A 22,591-nucleotide genomic window follows, 5' to 3' on the forward strand; every position below is an offset into this window, starting at 1 on the left:
ACCTAGGGAAAGCGATCGCATAATCAGAGCCACAAGGATTCAGTTTCACTGACTTGTGTTTTGCTGTTATATACTTGGAATCTATTGTGTAATAATCATCACAATAACTAATCTTATGGAATTCCCTTGAGTGTTATAAAATGTTGAGGACATTTTTCATGATACAATTTTACTTTCTTTACATCAGAAGTCAGAAATTAGTGACCAATGAACTGGTCCAACCAGAAAATATTTTTAAAATATTTTGCAATATTTGCCAACAGGTATAATTAGAAAAATCCCCACATACACAGACATACATCCTCATTTTAGGGATGCAGAGCTACATTTTAGGGGGCAACACAGATAGGAGCTGTTAGCATCTACTCCTATTAGGTTACAATTGTCCACAGTTGCTAGTACTTACAGGGTATAAATCTCATGCATTTACTTACAATACCTGGTAGTTACCAGTAGGTTTCTGCAGTTTTGGTCCTAGGTATAATGCCTGTTTGAGACATGTATTTTAAAATGTATTGACGAGGCAAAGTCTGTCTTCATAGGGGAGGGAGTGCTTCTTTTCCGGCAACAAGAGCCACATAACATCTTGCATTCACTGCTCAGAAGCTCTCTCACTACCAAGTGTGTAATCAACCATATACACTAGTATCATATATCTATTCCTTTTAAAATTGCATCATTGATTATATATTAATTTTGTAACGATTTCTTAGAAAAAATATGTCAAATCCTTTCTGCAGAGTCAGTGTGTACATATTCTTATAAGAGGAAACATTAAATTTTAGTAGAGGATGACTCAAGTAAAAAAATGAAATGACAAAATACTGTGTTAATGGAATATTTTATTTGCAAATTAAATTAAGCCTTAAGCTACAAACACATAATACTCATATGAAGAAAAATAAAATTTGACTTCAACTACTGTTCATAGAATGACTGTCACTACATATTGTTCTTACACGATACCTGAAAAACCAAGAACATAATTTTCAAGAATGTACTTTAAATAAATATAACAACAGCAAATTATCAAGGAAGAATTCAGCAATCAGATTTGCAGTTGACTTTTTACATGATGTCAGATTGGACTTCTCTATCATAATAGTAATAGCTTAAGAGTCTGTCATATGGATAATATGGGTGATTAAAAAAACGTTATATAGAATGGTGGTCAATAAATATAAATTTAGTGTGCATACACTGAAAAAGTATGGCAGCTACTCTTAGGTGACTCTGTTCAAACATAAGTTTCTAAAATGTATTGCATGTATTACAACTGAATTTCCTTTAAAGTATTTTCTCTTTTGAATTTGATATTTTTCAAGATCAGGATAAAGGTCACTTTAGATACTATAATCAAATTAACATGGTGATATATAGTGTTTTCAAATGGCTTTTGTAAAACTGACTCAAAAATACTTTTATCCATGAACATAATTCTTTAATTAACATATTTATTTTAAATGCTGTTAAGTAGCTGAAGACTGCCACTTTGTGTGGTTTGACTGTTGTTCAGATTTTTAACCTATTCTTTTAAAAAGTCAAAAACACAAAAGCATGATGATACAATCATAAACTATAAATGAATTGTATATAGAATTATTGTTACCGTGGTACATCATTCTTTTGTATAGTGAAATAATTATTTCAATGGGATAGACTCTAAAAGGCATTTTAACTTTATGGTTACATTTATGGTTATATAAATTCAATATATAGGCTACCTTAGATGAAGTTTAGAACATACAATATAAAAGGTGCTACAAGTTTTGAGCTTAATAAATTTTAGATCTGTGACTACTTGCTTATTAGGTCTTAAATTATTCTGTCTTTTGATTCATAAATAGTAATTGTAACAACAGCAAAATCTAGTCACATTGAAAACTGTTCTTCCCGTCACTGATAGTTGGAACATAACAGCACTATGTCTGAGTTCTTTGATTTGACTAAGGATGAATGTGTCTCTGTAAGTAAGCCAAAGTAGTACCTGAATTCTCCAGGACAGTAATCTTATATTAAGCATACAGTAATATTTAGCCTTTATGTGGATATATAACAATCAGTATACAATTTAAAGTGCATTTTTTAAAAAAAGAAATAGCTGAGCCAAAAAATTCTTTTTGGTTCAATTTTTCATTTTGAAATTGTAAATATTTGTAAAAATAACTGAAATTTTGCTGGTAGTAAAAAAAAAAAAATATTGCTTCTACACTAGGGGACATAACTGTCCACCCTTAATTCAAAATTTAGGTAAAAACTTTTAAGGACTGCTTCCACATGTAAGCACTGTAGAGTTTATGAGCAGCCATGGTGTTTAAATTTCATAAGTCTGGTCAGTTTCAAAAAAGGTTTGGTTATGGCTCAGGCAGTAAAGAATCCACCTGCAATGTGGGAGACCTGGGTTGGGAAGTTCCCTTGGAGGAGGGCATGGCAGCCCGCTCCAGTGTTCTTGCCTGGAGAATCCCATGGACCGAGGAGCCTGGCGGGCTGCAGGCCACAGGGTTGCAGAGTCCAACACGACTGAGCGACTCCGCCCAGCACAGCGACTGAGGAGTGGTTTGGTGCTTTGATGTTTTAAAGTGAAACTGAAAGTGTTCGTCACTCAGGCTCCTCTGTCCCTGCAATTCTCCAGACAAGAACACTGGAATGGGACTGGAACACTGGAATGGGTTTCCTCCTCCAGGGGACCTTCCCAATCCAGGGATGAAACCTGTGTCTCCTGCATTACAGGCAGACTTTTTACCAACTGAGCTGGTTCAGGAAAGATCAGTTTCCTAAAGGATGTCAGAGCAATACGATTATGCCCAAAGAATAAAAAATAGGAAATTTTTAAATTTGAGAAATGGTTTTTTTATTTTTCTGTGTATAACACAAGTTCACAGATTTTAAAAGTATGTACAGTAAAAAGATGTCTTCTTTTTAAATGCTATAGAGTGCTGACTGAATACTACTTTTTAACTGTTAATCAGAAATTAAACATTTCATAAATAAATAGTTTTATATCTTAGATACAATTTATTCTGTGCATGCTCTTATCAGATGAAAGTCAACTATTTTACACAACAAAATAGTCATTTTTAAATTGTACTTTTAAAACAAAAAAATTAATATAGAACTGAGATCAACATTAATAACAGCAGTTTTTTACAATATCAGTCCTTAAAAAGGGAGCAATAAAAGAAAGATTTGGTTTTTATACAGTCAAAAAAATTAGCCTGATTAAACCTTAAAATAATAATAATTCATTTTGATCCAAGCATTATATATATTACACTACTTCTCCCTTTTAATAGTTCCTTTAGTTTATTGAATTAAATAAAAGCAAATAATTTTTGTGATTATACAATCTAAACTTGTTGTGAGTTAAATGGTAATGAATACCTGAGGAAGATTTTGAAAGCGTTCTTCCCTAAGGATAACAAAATCATTAGAGATAATTCTTTCAAATAACTTTTTTTAAAAAAGAAAATAAACATATTCAAAGAATTATAAACTAGTAAACTATCTTTAGAGCTGATTCCAAACATTCTTCCCTTGAGAATTAATTTTCTGCAATGAAGACAGAATCTATCTTATCTTAATTTGAAATCTGACTGTTAGTGGCTGGTTGGGGTAGTGTGTTGGGAACCACAGCAAAGCTCAGAGGTGCGTCTGCGATCCTAGATGATCGAGATCTATAATGAGAGCAGGAGAGGAAAGTGGTGTCTGTGCTGAGGACTCGCTGACTTTGTTTTACATACTTTCTCTTAACCTCAGAACTGTTTCATAAAACTGTCTGTTACTATGGGTTCAAGCATATAACATAAGCAAAGACAAAAATTCCTGTGTGGTAGATATCTAACTAAACTTTAATAAAATATAGTAAGTTATAAAAATTATTAGGTATGACATATTTAGAGTTTATCCCTAAGAAAACATACAGTGGCAAACTGAGTGTAATAAAAACAAAAAAAAAATCCACAGGTTATATCAGCATGAGTGTGCCTATGAAGATGGTTATAATATTATAGCGAGTTATTCTTGTAATTTCCTCTAGAAAGTGAATTTACTAATTACTAATGTACTAATTTCCCATGGTCTGAATATTCTGAGATATGGCAAATTCTCAAGTTATAAATCAGTGTAACATTAATCATGCCTCTTTTCAAAGACATGCTAGTTGGCTTTGAAAGCACTGCTTAAAAATAACTCATTAGACAATGACATTTATAACAAATTCCACTATTTGTTTCTGAATGAACGTCCTTATATTCTGACTATGTGTATTCTGTATTGCTAACATTGAATAAATATCTAAAAAATATTCATGTAAGAGCATATATATTAGTTTTTTTTTTTCTATAGTTCTAGTTAAAAATATTAACTAAAATAACAGAGTGTCTTTTATTCTCTAGCTTTTAAAGAGATTCATTTTTTACAGATGGTCAATTTGTCACAATATGACAGCAGACCACAAGTCTTTAACCTATTAGGTAACATAAAAGCATAATGTTTTTAGATGGGGATATTATTATATACAGTAATTTAAAGTCTCTTAAATATTTCCATTCTTAAATGTTATATCTAATAAAAAGTCAAACTTAGGAATGAAATTTTATTTCCATATCCTTAAAATCTGAAACGCTAAGTAAATTTTCTCTGTTAGCTTTAGTAAAAATAGCTTAAAAACTTAAAAGGTGGCAATCCAATGTTAGTATCAACTTTTCTTAACAATTCATTCTAATTAACATTAAATTTAAAAACATGAATAATAAAACAACAAGTTAAAGACTGACAAGATAGCCTAAAAATAGTATTTTAGGCATTGTATTTCCATAATACTTGTAAATCAGCTATGTTTTTTCAATAACTGAGAAGCAATTTTTAACTTTTATGAAAAGCCTTTATGAAAAGATTTTCCTTCTGAAGTCTGGAATTCATCATTACAAAGTAGAAACATTAGACATGCAAAATACCTAGCAAGGTTTAGGAAACCAGAAATCTGCCTATGATGATATATATTATGTTACAGAAAGCAGGCCTTATCTCAGTAAGGCTTAAGGCATATTTTCTTCTGAAGAATTATTGGAATGTTTTCCAGAGTCTGAATGCTAATAGGACAAAGTTGATTAGATCATTAAAAAATGAACCATGTATCTTTTACATCTTTGTTCTTGAACAGACATTATCAAATATATACATAGTTCTGTTTCTTTGGGTGCAGAATACTAGTAGGATTAACTGTGTGCTAACTACTCTTTGAAACACAAGCAACTGCCTATTGTGAAATAAAAACAGCTATCAAAGCAAGATTTCAATTCCAGTCACAGATTCAGCAAATTTATGCCATAAGGAATATTATTTGCACAACTTTTCTCTCAGTGTAACACTGTGAAAGGTGGCAATGATATTACTATCCTTAACAATGTACAAATTATTTTTATTAGAGATAATGGTAACAGTACATATTGATTTTTACAGTTTTCTTCCCATAACTCAAAACAAAATGAATGTACTGAAATTAGGTAATTTCTATAATTATTAAACTTAAATCAATCCATTAAGAAACAGGTTGTGTGCTAAGTTCCTGGTGACCTAATGCATAAATTGCTCTTTCCTTTCTGTATTTTTCAGACCACTTGCGAGTTAGCTCTAGATAAAGACTTGGTTTATGAGGCCGGTAATCCAGGTACACGATATTACTGGTTCTTTTGGGAACAGCTCTTTCAATCTGAGTTCCTTCATGCCACTCATTAAAAGAGGTGATGGAAATTATACTGGGATGGGCTTGGAGTGCAGCTCTCAGAGCAGTCTCATAATATTTCCCGTTGACTCGGTTACGAGTGTTCTGAGAGTTCCACGGTCGGATGCTGGTATCTATGTATCCTGGACCCACACTTGGGATGAACATTAGGTCGAACTGATCACAAAAATATTTTATGTTAGCCCAGTTTTCAAAGGATGAGCCATACGTAAAGCCATTTGTGGCAAAGTATGTGTAAATTCCATCAAAACCACCTCGAAGAATTCCATATCTATGCTTTTTATCTACTAGAAGTGCAATAAACAATGCATCATAAGGAGAGTTGCGAATGCTCTGAGACCCTGAGCTGGTTAACAGATTGGCCCATTTTTGAGATGCTGTGATATAGGAATCATAGATATAAAACATTGGAAGAGCATTGCCGTTCTTAGTCTTGTACCTGTAAAAGGCAGGATGATTTCCATATCTAGAATATAAACATATATGAAAATAAAATGAAAATTCATGACTTATTTACCACAGCCAATTATTTATGTACTGAAAATGAAGGTAATCAGTACAGTTTAAGTGTATTGTTCATCTTCTTTGTGGAATTAGCTATGTAAGTGTAATCATTAAAAATGCATTTTTAATTTTACACATTGGGAAATGAGATACTGGATACATTAAGACATTAACAAACAAGAAAGTAATTACTTATATTGAGGTTTAAAAATGATGACTAACACAATAAAAAATCCATTTTTCTATATGAAAATACTGCTTTTCTATGTGTGTGTATTCTAACTGATACATGTCCCAACTGTTGCTGACATGTTTCTTTATAAGAGTATGGCATCTGTCACAGACTATTATCAGTAAACCCTTAAACAAAATGAAACTGTATTAATAAATTCTTTCCTTGTAAACATATTGAAACATAAACGAAAATATTAGATGTGAATCTACCATACCTAATAGCAATTCACATTTCATATTCTGAACTTTTTTTTTTAAAAAAAAAGACAACTTTACATTCATAAAATTTACAGAATAATTGTGTAAATTATTTTTACAAATATGTTACAAACAACTTTGTAACAATTTAAAATGTTAGATGACAAACATCATGGTCTAATATACACATAAGAGTAAAAACAGCAACCCGTAATTATTCATAGAGAAACTGAATTATAAGGAAATACAGAAAAGTTCCTCAAAATGATTGCAATATTCATTACAAAATTAAACTGATATTAATGTCATACTATGCCATTCAAATCTCTCAAATATCATTTAAATGTACTTATAACAGCAATTATAGGAGAGAAGAAACTCACTTGTCTATAATGTACTTGACATTTTGGTACATGCTTTTATCATCTCGATTCTTATATGGTTCAATATGAAAAGTGACCTAAAACAAAAAATATTGATAGAGAAAGAATTATGATATAAAAATAAAGATGAAATCATATCCCGCATTTTTAATAAACTGACAACCTTAAGATGAATACCTTATTGAAGCTGACTTAGATAGCTGAGTAACAATGTGTTCATTACTACTGTACAGAAAAGTGACTCAGTTATACATGTATACATTCTTTTTTATATTTGTATTCTTTTCCATGGTGTATCATGGGATACTGAAAATGGTTGTTTGTGCTATACAGTAGGAGCTTGTTGATTATTCATCCTCTATATAAAAGCTTACATATACTAACCCCCAACCTCCCACTCCATCCCTCCCCACCCTGAAGGACCCAGCACTGTTCTCCACGTCTGTGATTCTGCTTCATAGACAGACTCATTTGTGTCACGTTTTAGATTCCACATACAAGTGACAGCATGTGGTGGTGTCTCTTTCTTACTTCATTCTGTATGATAATCTCTAGGTCCATCCATGTGGCTGCAAATGGCATCATTTCATTCCTTTTTAATGGCTGAGAATATCCTGCTGTGTCTATGTACCACATCTTCTTTATCCATTCATCTATTGATAAGACATTTAGGCTGCTTCCATGTCTTGGCTCTTGGGAACAGTGCTGCTATGAACACAGGGGTGCAAGTCTCTTTTTGAATTATAGTTTTGTCTGGATATAAACCCAGGAGTGGAATTGCTAGGTAATATAATTATATTTTCAGTTTCCTGAGGAACCTCCATCACGCTTTCCACAGTGGTTGCACCAAGTTACATCCCCACCAAGAGTGTAGGAGGGTTCCCTTTTCTCCACACCTTCTCTAGCATTTGTTATTTGTAGACTTTTTACTGTTGGCCATCCTGACTTGTGTGAGGCGGCACTTCATTATAGTTTTCATTTATATTTCTCTAATAATTAGTAGGTTGAGTTTTCATTTGGCTACTGCCATCTGTATTTCTTCTTTGGAGAAATGTCTAATTTAGGTCTTCTGCCCATTTTTGGATTGGGTTGCTTGTTTTTCTGTTACTGAATTGTATGAGCTGTTTATGTATTTTGGAAATTAGGCCCTTATTGGTTGCTTCATTTGCAAACACATTCGTTCTTCCATTTTTTAGGTTTCCTTTGCTATGCAAAAGCTTATAATCTGATTAGGTCCTATTGTTTGTTTTCAATTCTATTGCCTTGCGAGACTGACCCAAGAAAATACTGGTAAAATTTACATCAGAGAATGTTCTGCCTATGTTCGCTTCTAGGAGTTTTATGGCATCATGTCTTAAGTCTTTCAGCCGTTTTGAGTTTATTTTTGTGTATGGTGTGAGGGTGTATTCTAACTTCATTGATTTACATGCAGTTTTCCAACTTTACCAGCAACACTTGCTGAAGAGATTCTTTTCCCACTGTATATACTTGCCTCCTTTGTCACAGATTGATTGTAGGTATGTGGGTTTACTGCTGGGCTCTATTGTGTTCCATTGATCCATATGTTTATTTTTGTGCCAAAACCATGCTGTCTTGATAACTGTGGCTTTATAGTATTGCCTGAAGGGAGGGTTATGCCTCATGCTTTGTTCTTTTTCTTCAGGATTGCTTTGGCAGTTCTGGGTCTTATATGGTTCCATATGAATTTTAGGATTATTTGTCCTGCTTCTGTGAAAAATGTCATAGATAATTTGATAAGGATCACAATAAATCTGTAGATTGCTTTGGGTAGTATAGATCTTTTAACAATATTACTTCTTCTAATCCTCAAGTATGGTATATCTTCCCATTTCTTTGAATTATCTTCAGTTTCCTTTATTAATGTTTTACAGTTCTCAGAGTATAAGTCTTTCTTGGCAAGGTAAGATGAACACTTACTGAACACAAAAGTTGCCAGAGAATTCTAACAAACAGTAATAATGTTTCCTAAGTGCTTTCTCGTTTAAATAATGCTCTAAATATTTTATACTTTTTAACCTCAGTTAATTCTCACACCTCTATAAGGTAGTTACGAGCAGTATCTCCATATGAAGCAATCAAAGGTAAGGCAGGTTCAATGAGTTGTCACCCTGCCAGCTGGAGGCAACATAAGCAACCTGAATTCAAAGCTCAAATGTTTGTCCATCCTGTATGCATATTCCTTTTAAAGGATAAATAGGAATATATTCTATATTCAGATGTATCTTTCCTTAAAAAAAGGAAAAACAAAGTATGATCTAGAAAAACCTAGATTCTTTTTCCATGTGTGAACATTAAGTTTACATTTAAATGCAATCAATAGCAAATGTCTTTAAATGACAGATTCTCCTATACAATTAAAATAGCATTTTACAAAAGAATCTACATTTAATATGTACTATTCAGATAATTTATAACAAAATTACTTAAAAATCAAAAACATACTATACTGAACAATAATTTTCAGAACACTCATTACTGATGTGGTTTATACATCACTACCAAGAGAGTAGAAAGCAGAAACCAAAAATACTTTTAAAATACTGTGCACAGAAAATTCAATTTTTCTAACCAAAAAAGATTATATATAAATCAAGAAAAACTAATTTTGGCTACCAAAACCATTGTGTAGGTCATTTACTACTAGTGGAATAGACTGTCATTTAAAGAAAAGATCATGTGTACTATCTACTTAAGATCTGCAAAACAACTATGAGCACTTTCATTTTTATTACTAATTTTACTGACTTACCATTATAAATCTTTATGGAAATCTAATAAACTTATTGATAATATTTTAATTTTAGAGTGGTTCCTATGAAGCATATATGGAATTAGAGACTTATGTGCTACTGCAATATAAAATGTCTTTGTTTTCAGCTACCTTAATTAAAGTGAAATGTATTTTGCATTAATCAGTGCTACTAGTTTTCATAGAATTAATTTTAAAGTCAGACAACATTCAGTGTAACTCATTTCCCACTTTTAATAAAATTTCAGTAATATTATACAAAGAAAGGTTTTAGTAGTAACAAAATATACTCATTTCTGCAGTATACTCTAAGTACTGCTAGGGCAGACTTTGCAGTAGCTCTAGTATTTGCATTTTAACTTCAACCAAAAGAAAATTGACAAGGATGCTTGTATTTTCATACTCTTACATAATGTAACCTTGGATAATCTCCCTTTAGATGCAACATTTTCTAAGTAAGTTTCATTTTATATATAAAGGATGCCATATTTAAACAAATATCCTACATTAAAATGAATTTGCTTGTAAAGCTGCAAACTATAAATGGCTTTCTTTCTATAAAATGGAAATCAATACATTTATAGTAATCCAAAAAGCTATTATTGATATCCAACATTTAATATTATCCTTCATATTTCTAACTCATTAATGGTAATGATATTTCTTTGTAGGTTTAATTAATAAAGTGATGTATCACCATTTCTCTATTCTGTTTGGGAAAAAAACAGAATTATTAGACCAATACTACCACTTTAAAAATGACAGAATCATATATATATATATATATATATAAAATCAGATGTTTGCAATATCTTTAGAAGGGGAAGTAAGAGTCATATAGATGTTTCCTCTATATATAGATATAGAGTATAGTGTATAGATGTTTCCTCATTTCATGCTTCTAATTTTAACCATGCACCCAAAGTGAACCTCTTTAAGTGAAAACCTGATGATCCTGGAGAGTGGGATTAGAAACATGATGGCATAAAATGTTCCTATTATTTATTCCCTTTTAAATCAACATGAGATTATTCATACATGAGCAAAAGTGCCTCCGTGGTGTTTTAGGACCTAGTGTCTTACGCCAAGGAACCCAGGAGTTGTCTCACCCACCATGAAGATAAGAGACAAACTTCTATTTGAGCTGGGAAACAGAGGAGTCAGCCAAACTGCCTAGACTTTGTTCCTGTCATGCAAAAACCCGGTCAATGAAGACCCAGGCAGGCACTCACATATGAGACAGAACCTGCCGAAGTCTAATCCTCCAGAGAGAGACTTCAGCACATAACTGGAGACCAAAGGTAAGTAAAGAAGTCAACAGAGACATGCTAGCTTGGTGGCAGTGGACAGACTTTCTTAGCATCAAGTGCTGCCCAAGGAAACACCGAGAGGGAAAAGCAGATTGGTAAGGAAGTGCCTGGCTAAGCCAGCTGGACTGGAAGTCGCTGGAAAAACCCATTCTCTCCACCAGTACCTATGAGAGGGTAACAGGCAGGAAGGCCAGGGGTCTCCAAATGGAGAAAAGAGGCTGTAAGTGCCAGACATTTTTATCTCTCTTAAACGGCAGGAAGAAACAAACCAGCGATCTGTTTTTCCTTCTCTATACAAATTTAAAAGGAGGTTTCTCTTAACATTCTGTGTTGCCATGACACTTGGTCTCACCTAAAGCTAACTACTCTCAAACTTTGAGTTAACCAATACATTCCTTTTTCGTATGGAAATGTTGTCTTAAGCTATGTTAATGAACCCCAGACTCTATCTTCAAGTTGGTTCCGCCAAACGGCCTAACTTACTTACTCAGGTATTGTTCCCCTAATCTATGTAAACGGAACTATTTGTTGGTATTCTGCCCTTCTACAAGATTCAAGTCAATCGTTTTATGGCCTGGGATGAATTATCTGGTGCCATTCTAAATTTTATGACATTCCTTTCATTTCATTAACAAACTGTGAGTGACTATATAACATACAGCAAAAGTCTAGGAGGGGGGTACTCTTTTGCCCCCTTCTGATGCCTATGTCAGAAGCTTTCTCTATACTTTAATAAAACTTTATTACACAAAAGCTCTGAGCGATCCAGCCTCGTCTCTGGCCCCGGATTGAATCCGTCTCCTCCGGAGGCCAAGAATCCCACGTCTTATCGTTCAGCAACAACCTTTCACCTAGAGGACTAAGATATGACATTTACAACTAGGGAAGGGAGGATATTAGGAAAGATGCAAAGAAGAACTTCAGTTGGTGGGAAAGGGATTGTTCTCAGCAGCAGTCCACCTAGGAGCCCCGGGATCGCCCTACTGGGTCTGCAGGCACCCCCAATGTGCCCCGAGCTAAACTCACACGTCACTGCCCCTCTACACTGGCTCCATGTGTGGGTTCCCAAGTGCCACTGCCAAGAGGAAGCTCCGGAAGAGGGAGGGAGTGCTCAGAAACTACAAACTGGAGGTATAGCAACCTTTTAAAAAGCAAAAGACAGGGCAGAAGAGTTTAAAAATTCACTCAAAAGAGGAAACAAAGAAGACTAGAGCAGATACAAACTCACAAACAAAGTAAAAACTCTAATATCAACACTACAGTAACATACCATCTGCTGAAGGCAACAAGAAAAGAGTTAAGAAGGTACCTACTAATTCATATGCAAGAACAAAAGTGCAAATCTAAAACAAATATGAAAAATCAAGGAAACATGGCATCACAGAAAAATTATCTATTTCTAGCGGCCAAACTCAGAGGCACAGAATATTGCAAACTATCTGATAGAGTTGAAAACAGATGTTATGAAAAACTCAACAGGTTACAAGAAAACTCAAGACAATTCAATAAAATCATGAATAAAATATGTGAATAAACAATTCTTTATTAAAGAGAATGAAGTTTTCAAAAGAACCAAAACTTCTAGAACTAGATAGCATGCAGCACAGAGAATATTTAGCAGGAAAGAGAACATGAAGATAGAATGACTGACTTGGAGGAGAGAAATTTTGAACTCACACAAAGGAGAAGAGAGAACTGAAAGAGAAAAAAGAGAAAAAGATCAAAGAAAGCCTACATGATCTACAGATATTCATCCATATATCCTGAAAAATGTCAGGATAAACGGGATTCCAGACACAGAAGGCAGGGTCAGGGAGTTAAAGAAATAATAGATGCGAACTTCCAAAATCTGAGGAAAGACTTGGACATACAAGTCCACTAAAGCTAGTAGATTATCCTATTCTCTCAAAGCAAAAAGACATTCTCCAAGATATTAAAGGTAAGCAGGGGGAAAAAAAAAGAATGAACCCTACAATGGACTGCCATTAGTCTATCAGAAGATTTATCTGTAGAAACTCTAGGCCTCAGGGCAGTGGAATGACATATTTGAAGAACTGAAAGATAAAAATGGTCAGCCAAGAATACTTTATTGAGCAAAGTTATCCTTCAGCTAGAAAAGATAAGTAAAGGCCCTTCCAGAATAAACAAAATCTGAGGGAGTTCACCACTATATCTGCCTTGCAAGAAATGGTGAAAGTTCTTCAAGCTGAAATAAAAACATAAAAAATTACACAGTACTCTGGTAAAGATGAGAAATATAGAATTGGACTTAAAACACTGTACCTCTGTAGTAGGATGGTGTGTTAATACATTATTGTCTGGAAATGTATTAAAGCCATAGGCGTTAGTTTCTGTAAAATCCCCCAGTCAGTAATGTGTTAACTCTTTCCCACGTGGCTCCAGTGGTTAAGAACCCACCTGCCAATGCTGGAGATGCAAGAGATGCAAGTTCAATCCCTGGGTTGGGAAGATCCCCTGGAGAAGGAAATGGCAACCCATTCCAGTATTCTTGCCTGGGAAACCCCATGAACAGAGGAGCCTGGCGGCCTACAGTCCATGGGGTTGCAGAGAGTCGGACATGACTGAGCTGCCACACATACACTCAACTATAGTCTAAAGGTTAAATGAAAGTAGGAAAAATAACTACTATAAGTTAATAAATATACAATAAAAAAGGTAAATTGTAACATCAAAACATCAATATACAAAAGGAAGGAGCAAAATAGTGGATAACTTGGTGTTGGAGAAGACTCTTGAGAGTCCCTTGGAGAGCAAGGAGATCCAACCAGTCCATCCTAAAGGAGATCAGTCCTGGGTGTTCATTGGAAGGACTGACGCTGAAGCTGAAACTCCAATACTTTGGCCACCTGATGCGAAGAGCTGACTCATTGGAAAAGACCCTGATGCTGGGAGGGACTGGGGGCAGGAGGAGAAGGGGACAACAGAGGATGAAATGGCTGGATGGCATCACTGACTCAATGGACATGAGTTTGAGTAAACTCCAGGAGTTGGTGATGGACAGGGAGGCCTGGCGTGCTGCAGTTCATGGGGTCACAGAGAGTCGGACACGACTGAGTGACTGAACTGAACTACGGAGTTATAGATAAGTTTCTATAAACCTAAAATGGACTGTTATATCTAGGAGATGTTTTATATAACCTCCCTTGATAACCACAAAGCAAAAATTTAGAGCAGATCCATAAGAAGGGGGTAGAAGAGCATATCACCATGAAAAATAACCAATTTACAAATGCAGGCAGAAAGAGATAAGAAAAAAAGAAATAATGACAATACAAAACCAGAATGCAATCAATAAGACTAAATATAATAATTACTCTGAATGTAAATATATTGAATTCACTAGTCAAAAGGCACATAGTGACTGGATGGATAAAGAAATAAGACCAAACTGTGTGGTGTGTTATCAAGAGACCCACTTAAGCTTTAAGGATGCACAGAGACTCAAAGTGGAGGGATGAAAAAGACAGTACAAGCAGGTGGAAACTATGGGGGAACACCAATTTCAGAATGCAGATTTAAACACAGGACTGAAAAGTGACCAAGTAGAAGTTGTTTATGGAAAAGTTTCCATGTGCTGTGACAACTGGGATGGTGTATTTTAAAATTATTTTTTGTGTTTCTTCTGGTTATTTTCCTTCATGTCAACATATCTATAATTCACTGTACTTACGATTATAGTTAACTTTCTTGTTTACAAAATTCAGATAATCTCAGTGATCAAATATTTTTGTTTCTTTGTAGTTTTACTGTATAATTTTATTGAAATAACTATATCTCTGTTCTATTAGGAAAAATAAAATGGTTCTGCTTCAAGAGGGTGCTGTAGGACGATTCTGACTTACCTCCCTCCACAGGCAAACCAAATCTAGAGCTCCCTCCAGAAAGAACCTGCTGGAGTGACCTCATCTCATCTGGTATATGAGAGGGAAATCAAACCGAAGCAGGTAGGAAAGGCTGAGACAGGATCTCGTCATAAACCCCATCCCCAGGAGTGACATACAACCCAGAGGGAACTCAAAACCCAGAGCTTCTCCCGGAGGAATAAATAGTTTACATCCCACATCTGGCATACCAATTTCTAAGACCAGCACATGAAAGATGAGTCCCCAAGATATCTGGCTTTGAATATCCAAAGGGATGTAGCTCTTAAAGGGCTTGCGTGCAGACTCACTCAGTCCAGGGACCAGTGCAAAAGCAGCCCTATTGAAAAGTCCCCAGATTTTATGTAAAAGAAACCCTCTGCTAATTTTAAAAGCATTGGTCTGAGAGGCAAAGGCCTGCTGGGATATTCTATGGGGAAAGAGGCGGGAGGTCTCTGTTCACGCTCCGCTTACTAGAGCCAGCAGGGGCCGCCCTCGCGCTCCACACCTGCCTCCTCCAGGCAGTGGGCGGCATCACTGGGCCTCCTCTGCCACGCTCCAGAGCACATATTTCCCAGGGAGGAGCGTCTACATGCCCTGTGACCTGGATTTAGCAGGTGCCATGAAGGAACACCTGTTGATCACCTGGATCTGGAGGCCAGGGGAGCTTACATTATGGTCCTGTAAGGCTGAATATATTCATACTTGTTAAAACCTGCTGCCTGAGGGTCTGACTTTCAATCAGCCACAATCAACACGAGGCTTTCAGGCAGCACCTAAAGGACACTGGTCTTGGCATACCTTCAACGATTAGAGGCTATTAAAAACAAAATAGGCTGCTTAAACAACCACAAGGGTTTGAGACAGTTAGGGAGGTATTAACTGATAAGATTCATCTTATATACAAGGTCAGTGCTTCAAGACAGAGAAAGGTGAGTGTGTCATTAAATGCACAGAAACCAAGACAGAGTTAAGCGAAATGAAGGCACCTATTGGGAGGAATACAAATGAGAGAATGTAAGATAAAACCTCAGAAAAACAAAACAAACTTTAAAGGGTCAGAGATAAGTAAGTAACCTGGTAAGAGCTGAAAGTAGTGGTAATAAAAATGCTAAGCAAATTCAAAGGGGGAAGAAAGGCTGAACACCGTGAAAATGCAACAAAGAGAAAATATAAGAGATCACAGAGCTGAAGAATGTAATAGCTGTTCTGATAAGTATACTAGAGAGGTTCAACAGCAGATCGGAAGCAGAAAGAGAGGGCACGAGGCCCCTACCCAATCTGAGCAGGACAAAGCATGACAGACAGTGAAGACAAATGAAGGGACTTCGGGGACACTTACCATGTGACGCTACCCTATAAAGAGCGGAAGACAGAAAGGGGCAGAAAACTCACTGGGAGAAGGAGTCACTGAAAAGTCCCCTAACCCAAGGAAGAAAATACATCCAGGTCAAAGAAGCCCGAGAATGCCAAATAAAATGAGCCCAAAGAAAACCACACCAGGACATATTACAATTAAAAGGTCAAGAACCCACACATATACAGTCATGTAATCTATAACAAAGGCGCCAACAACATACAATGGGTAAAGGAGTCTTCAATAAACGGCATTAGAAAACAGTGTTAGAAATGCTGTGCGCTGGAGCATGACAGAGGGGACCCCCAGTGATGCCGCCCCCCACCGGGAGTGAGGAGGTGCGGAGCCAAGCGGCCTGCCCTGCTGGCTCTAGTAAGCGGAGCGTGAACAGAGACCTCCCGCCTCTTTCCCCACAGAATATCCCAGCAGGCCTTTGCCTCTCAGACCAATGCTTTTAAAATTAGCAGATGGGTTTCTTTTACGTAAAATCTGGGTGCTTTTCAAAGGGCTGGACAGAATACACAAGAATGAAACTAGATCAAACACAACTAAGAAAACAAAAAAGACAAAAAAAATCAGAAATGAAAGAGAATAAATTATAACTGAGAGTATAGAGATACATGTGATAAGAGACTACCAGGAATACTTATAAGCCAAAAAAATCAGATAACCTAGAAGAAGTGTACACTTTCCTAGAATCATTCCAAGACTGAACCAGGAAATCACCATAACATTTAAGGAGACTGAGTTCATGAACTGGAAGAGTTAATACTGTTAAAAATACTGCTCAAACCTAATTACAGATTCAACACAAACTGCATCAGAATACAATGTCATTTTTCACAAAAATAGAAAAAATAATCCTCAGACTTGTATAGAACTACAAAAGACCCTGAATAGCCAAAGTCAATCTTGAGACAAAAGAACAAAGTCAAAAAGGGATTAATCTCCAAAATACACAAACAGCTCATGCAACTCAATATTAAAAAAAAAAAACAATTGAAATAATGGGCAGAAGATTTAAACAGATATTTCTCCAAGAAGGCATACAGATGGCCAAAACACACATGAAAAGATGTTCAACACAGCTAACACGTGAGAGAAATGCAAGCCAAAACTACAACAAAGTATCACATCACATTGCTTAGAAAGGCCATCATCAAAAAATGTATACAAAATAAATTCTGGAGAGGGTGGAGGGGAAAAAGAACCCTCCTACACTGTCCAGGGGAAAGTAAATTGGTACGGCCACTACAGAGCACAGCATGGAGGTTCCCGAAAAAGTAAAAAATAGACCTACCATATGACCCAGTAATCCCACTCTTAGACGTACACTGTAGGAAAATCATCACTTGAAAAGATATCTACACCCCACTGTTCACTGCAGCTCTGCTTACAAAAGTCAGGATATGCAAGCAACCTAAATGTTCATTGACAGAGGCATGGATAAAGATGTGGTGCATATTAATATATACAGTGGTATACTACTCAACCATAAAACAAAATAAAACAAAACAATGCCATGTGCAGCAACATGGATGGACCAAGAGACTGTCACACTGAGTGTAGCAAGTCATACATATTAATAGAAAGACAAATATATGATGTCATTTATATGTGGAATCTAAAAAAAAGCACAGAAGAACTTACTTACAAAACAGAATCACAGATGTAGAAAGCTAACTTATGGTTACATGGGCTATGAGGGGGAGGGATAAACTGGGAGACAAGGATTGACATAAACTACTATATATAAAACGGAAAGCTAGTAAGAACCTACTGTTTAGCACAGGGAACTCTCATTCAATACTCTGGAATGACCTACATGGGAAAAGAACCTAAGGAAAGTGGACATGTGCACACCTGAAACTAACACAGCAGTAATAAATCAACTCTACTCCAGTGAAAATTTAAAAGCTATCAATGAATAAATGAATAAATAAAACGTGTGCACACACACCATGAAAATATATTCAGTCATGAGCAAAAAGGAAACGCTGCCATTTGTTAACAACGTGGATGAACATTAATATCATGATATGAGACAGACCCAACAATGAAAGACAAGTATTTTATGTCTCTCTCATAGTGGAATCCAAAATAAAATGAACTTGAAAACACAAAAAGGAATGGTGGTTACCAGAGGCTGGGAGGTGGGGGAATAAAATAGACGGTGTTTAAGAATATATTTGGGCTTCCCTGATAGCTCAGTTGGTAAAGAATTCGCCTGCAATGCAGGGGACCCTGGTTCAATTCCTGGGTTGGGAAGATCCGCTGGAGAAGGGATAGGCTACCCACTCCAGTATTCTTGGGCTTCCCTTGTGGCTCAGCTGGTATAAAGGATCTGCCTGCAATGCAGGAGACCTGGGTTCAATCCCTGGGTTGGGAAGATTCCCCTGGAGAAGGGAAAGGCTACCCACTCCAGTATTCTGGCCTGGAGAATTCCAGCTGTGAAATTTTTAGTCTCTACAAAACCAGACTACTCAATGACAGTTAAAACTGCTATAGTACTTGTTCTAGTGAATATGCAGACAAGTATATAAAAGAGCCGATATCTAAATCTTTTTGAAAAATCATGATTTACATTTTAGTACTGAGCGACTTTCACTTTTACTCAATTACTCTTCCAAAAGTAATTAGTGTACATTTGTAAAATATAATGTAGAATAACATTTTTATTATTGTCAAAATTTTTTTTGCTTGCTTATGACTTAAAAGGCACTCACTAAATGACTTTCAGTTGAAGTTAATAATAATAAATAAATCAACATTGCAATCACAGTGTATTTAGAGATGAATATTGGTTAAAGCATTATGTAATCAAAACTAATGAGCTATGACAAAAGCTTAACTGTGAGGCTAATTCCTTAAAAACTCTCTATTCCTAAGCAAAGAATGAAAATAAAAACATTTTCATCTCAAAAAATAGAAACAGTAAAACAAACTCAAGCAAAGAATGAGAAGCACATTAATCAAGAATGAAGTAGATATATTATAATCATTAGAATATTTTAAAAGTAAAATCATTGATAAGTTGAAGGGCCATTTTGTGGGGGAAAAGGCAAAGTAAATCTATACTAATCAAACTGGGGGAAAGGGCAGGTTATTTCCTTCAAGATTAGCAGGCAAAAAGTGTTAATAATGAACCCATTTATTTTATATTTAAGGTTTCAGGTGTGAACAGTTTTGTGAATTTAGACCCAAGTTTATCAGCACAGAACTTACAATACTATTATTCTTCTATTAGTATCATATTGCCTTAGAAGTTTCAGTTATTCTAGTAAGTTATTATCATTAATTAAACACTAACTTTTCCTGATATTTGGAAGCAAAGTTTTTCACTCTACAAAAACAAAATTTTAATCTAATTATAAAAATATTGATGCTGAACGCCAACACAACAGAAATTACACAAAAATATAATAAATAAAACCATCTTATCACTTCATCCTGTCATTCTCGAAATGAAGCAGGTAAGTCAAAAAGATGAAGTAAGTAATTGAAGATTGAAGTAAGTAACTGAAGATCCCAGAGTACTCAGCTGGGACAAGAACTCCAGTCTCGTGGTTCCTGGTTTATTTTTTGGCACTGGATCGAGTTCACTACCAGACACAAGACCAAGAAATGTTTCTAAATTTTTTTGGAAACTATTACCCTGACTGGTTCCACATTTTTCTGATCATGATATATACAATCTGAAGCACAGAGAGATTAGGTATGCTGGTGACCACACCTCTTGGCCACGTTCTCCTGCAGAGGCTTTAATTAGAACCTGCCAGCTATCATCATGCATCAGAAGATTTCACTTTACCTTTAAGAATGTCCTGAAAGTACTAAGATTGCCAGCTCTCTTGAATTGTGGAGGCCTCTTACTTCCCACCTCCCAGGATTATAGTAGAGCCTGGACAAAAAAAGTGGCCTTTGGATCTGCTTTATGGAAAATAAATCATGTTTGTCCAGAATCAACGGACTTCCCTGTGGCTCAAACGGTAAAGAATCTGCCTGCATGCAGGAGACCCAGGTTCGACCCCTGGGTTGGGAAGATCCTCTGGAGAAGGGAATGGCAATCCACTCCAGTATTCTTGCCTGAAGACTCCCATGGACAGAGGAGCCTGGCGGACTCCAGTCCACGGGATCGCAGAGAGATGGACACGACTGAGCGACCAACACTACACTACTGACTACGCAGAATCAGACTGGATGCCAGAACCTACAGGTCTGTCTACTCACAGATTTCAAGCACCAATGAGGGCTCACCGAAAGAAATCGAGGACGTGGCCCGTGACAGCTCTCGCCAGTCAGCTAACTTAAGAGACGCTTCCTTACCTTCAGGATTATAAAGGAGGAGGCTTCATTGACAGGAATAAGAAAATTCTTGCCTATTTAGCTATTTCTCTAGAGTTCCATTTGTATTCTCCAGTAGCTACCGAGTCTTTAAGCTGCAAAAGGAATATTCAGACTAAATTTTCACATTTTTATTTGGACATTAATATTTCAACTCGGATCCATATTCTCTCTTAAAAGAACTTACTCAATTATCTGTATTGGACAAATCAGCCTATGCCCCATTTAGCTCTATAAACTGCAAGAAGTTTTTAAGAGTGAGAGCAGCCTCAGGGCACATAGTCTCTAGTTAAAAGATACTCTAATTCATGTTTTCAGTAAGATTTGCAAACACTGCATTGAAAAAAAAGAAATTTGAAGAAAGAACAATTTGACAAGCAGAATTATTAGACATGTAAATTAATGCCCAAGGACACAGGATAGATAATTCAAAAAATTAAACCAATATCATATTAAGATCATTAATAAACATTCCTTTTACACCTCACTCTCAATGATTCTTGAATTACATTAGATTCTCATATAAAATGACTTGTTTCTAGACCCTCTATTATTTTCACTGATCTCTGTGTATATATTGATGCTAATGCCATACTCTTAATTTCTGTCATTTTAAAACACACTTTGTTATCTGGGAAGACAAGTTTTAAATATTTAATACACATTTTTAAAAAGTCTAACATTTTCCTAACATTTATAAATTTGGAATAGCCTGTCAAATTCTTCATTTAAAATCTCACTGAAACTTTTATCTGGGACTGCATTCAATTTATAAATTATATTGAAAATGAAATACAAATGTTAGAATGGTTACTTTTGAAATTTTGAATCTTTCCATACAATTCATGTTTTCTCATTTATGTAAATCTTTCATTTCCTTCAATAAAATGCCAAGAATATCTTTGTACATCTACTGCTAATGTTATTCTCAATGTAGTTTTTCCCATATTTTCTCTTGTCATATATGAATCCTATTGACTTGCATATTTCTTTGGTTCTAGTTACCTTACTGGACTCATTATATCTACTATATTCACAGGTTTTGTAAACATTTTCCATGTACAAAAATGAAAATTTTACTTAGAATACATTTTTATACTTAAGTTAAACCACTTTGTTCAGACTTTCTATTACAGTATTAAGTGACATTGACTATCGAGGGCATTCTTGACTGATTGTGGTTTACTGAGCATTAAACATTAATGTTTATCCATTAAGTATGGTGTTTGATATAGGTTACTGAAGAGTATCCTTTATCAAGTTAAAGAACTTTGGTTATTAAGAATTCTATCAGTAATGAGTTTTTATTCCCTCAAAAGTTTAATATCAAGATAATCATGTTTTAGCTCCTTTAAATAATCAGTAAAACTTGATTCACTTAACATATGCCAGTAACTAAGTGCTTCACATGTATTACCCTATGTAAGGTATTAATAGATTTTGTTACTTTTTCCATTGAGAAGGGAGGAAACTGAGGCATAGCTAGTAAATGGTTGAACTAGGATTGAATGCAGGCAATCTGGATTAAGATTTCATACTCCTGAATCCACTCTTAGACTCTTGTTAATAAACACTTCTCATATAAGTTTTCTTTGGAAATTTTGAATATATTTTCATTAATGAGGTCACTCTCTAAATTTCTTGTGCTATCCTTATTTTTCGAATCAATATTGTGTTATCATTATAGAATAAATTTGCAAGTCTTCCTTGGTAACCAGTCTCCAACATGGCCACCAATGATCCCCATCTCCCGATATTTCAAAACCTGTGCACTTGCCTTGCACACTGGATAGGTTTATCAGCAGAAAAACCAATAAAACAGGGCATACATGATAATCACTTCCTCAATTAGATCACAAAACACTGC

General features: G+C 35.4%; 1 protein-coding gene across 1 annotated transcript in view; it reads right to left on the reverse strand.

The window, feature by feature from the left end:
• Nucleotides 1-822: 822 nt before the first annotated feature.
• The window catches only part of MANEA (mannosidase endo-alpha), a 64,861-nt gene continuing 43,092 nt past the window's right edge, over nt 823-22,591 (reverse strand). Inside the window, exons 4-5 of the mRNA XM_043890178.1 lie at nt 7,063-7,139; nt 823-6,209 (exon numbers count right to left, since the gene is read on the reverse strand). Of these exons, the coding sequence (XP_043746113.1) occupies nt 5,540-6,209; nt 7,063-7,139 (747 nt within the window). The 3' untranslated portion in view covers nt 823-5,539. The remainder of the gene's footprint in view (nt 6,210-7,062; nt 7,140-22,591) is intronic.

The sequence above is a fragment of the Cervus elaphus genome, chromosome 28 (assembly GCF_910594005.1).
Source record: "Cervus elaphus chromosome 28, mCerEla1.1, whole genome shotgun sequence".
NCBI classification, from domain to species: domain Eukaryota; kingdom Metazoa; phylum Chordata; class Mammalia; order Artiodactyla; family Cervidae; genus Cervus; species Cervus elaphus.